The following is a 734-nucleotide window of genomic DNA, read 5'->3' on the forward strand; positions in this document are numbered from 1 at the left end:
AGAGAGAGAGAGAGAGAGAGAGAGAGAGAGAGAGAGAGAGAGAGAGAGAGAGAGGAAAAAGGAAAAAAAGAGGACTTACTCGAAAACTCATTTCAAGATTTTCACCGCCCCAGATGTCCATGCCTTCATCGTACGCGCCTAATTCATAAAAGTATTCCTTGTCGATGGAGAACAATCCACCAGCCATGGTGGGTGTTCGTAGCGGTGCTGTTCGATCGCTGTTCCTTCTGTCCATTTCTCTCTGCGCGACTCTGTACCTTGTTAAGCGAAGCATTAACGTAGTATTAAGGTGGACATTTGTTGTCGTGAAATTTGACATTATACAAACGTGGATGATGACACGCGATTCAGCGGACTGTCTACGTATTTTGTTTCGGTCGAAATCCACGCGACAGATAAATTAAAATTTAATTAAACAACAGCACACAGAGAGGACGCTCTGAATACGGAGGCCGTAAATCTGTGAGCTCGACGGCTCGTAATAGTTACGTGTATATATATATATATATATATACACACATGAGGGAGGGAAAGAGAACGGCGATCATTGATTGCATTTCGGATCATTATGTATGTAAATGTAACCAAATTAGAATGAGAATCGGTGGATTTATAAACGTGGCGACTTAACCGCTAGATTTATCAATTTAGCAATAATTTGTAAAGACTATGAATTATATATATATATATATATATATATATATATATATATATATATATATATATATGTATGT

The 734-nt window shown here is 38.0% G+C and overlaps 1 protein-coding gene across 3 annotated transcripts in view; it reads right to left on the reverse strand.

Moving 5' to 3' along the window:
* LOC116847662 (polypeptide N-acetylgalactosaminyltransferase 5) overlaps positions 1 to 734 on the reverse strand; it is a 26,536-nt gene that overhangs the window by 6,195 nt on the left and 19,607 nt on the right. For all 3 annotated transcript variants that reach the window (XM_032822914.1, XM_032822895.1, XM_032822905.1), the window contains one exon: positions 80 to 257. In XM_032822914.1, coding sequence (XP_032678805.1) covers positions 80 to 257 — 178 coding nt within the window. The remainder of the gene's footprint in view (positions 1 to 79; positions 258 to 734) is intronic.

Source organism: Odontomachus brunneus, unplaced genomic scaffold (genome assembly GCF_010583005.1).
Source record: "Odontomachus brunneus isolate Ranch 3 - 2012 unplaced genomic scaffold, Obru_v1 Obru_scaffold_004, whole genome shotgun sequence".
NCBI lineage: Eukaryota > Metazoa > Arthropoda > Insecta > Hymenoptera > Formicidae > Odontomachus > Odontomachus brunneus.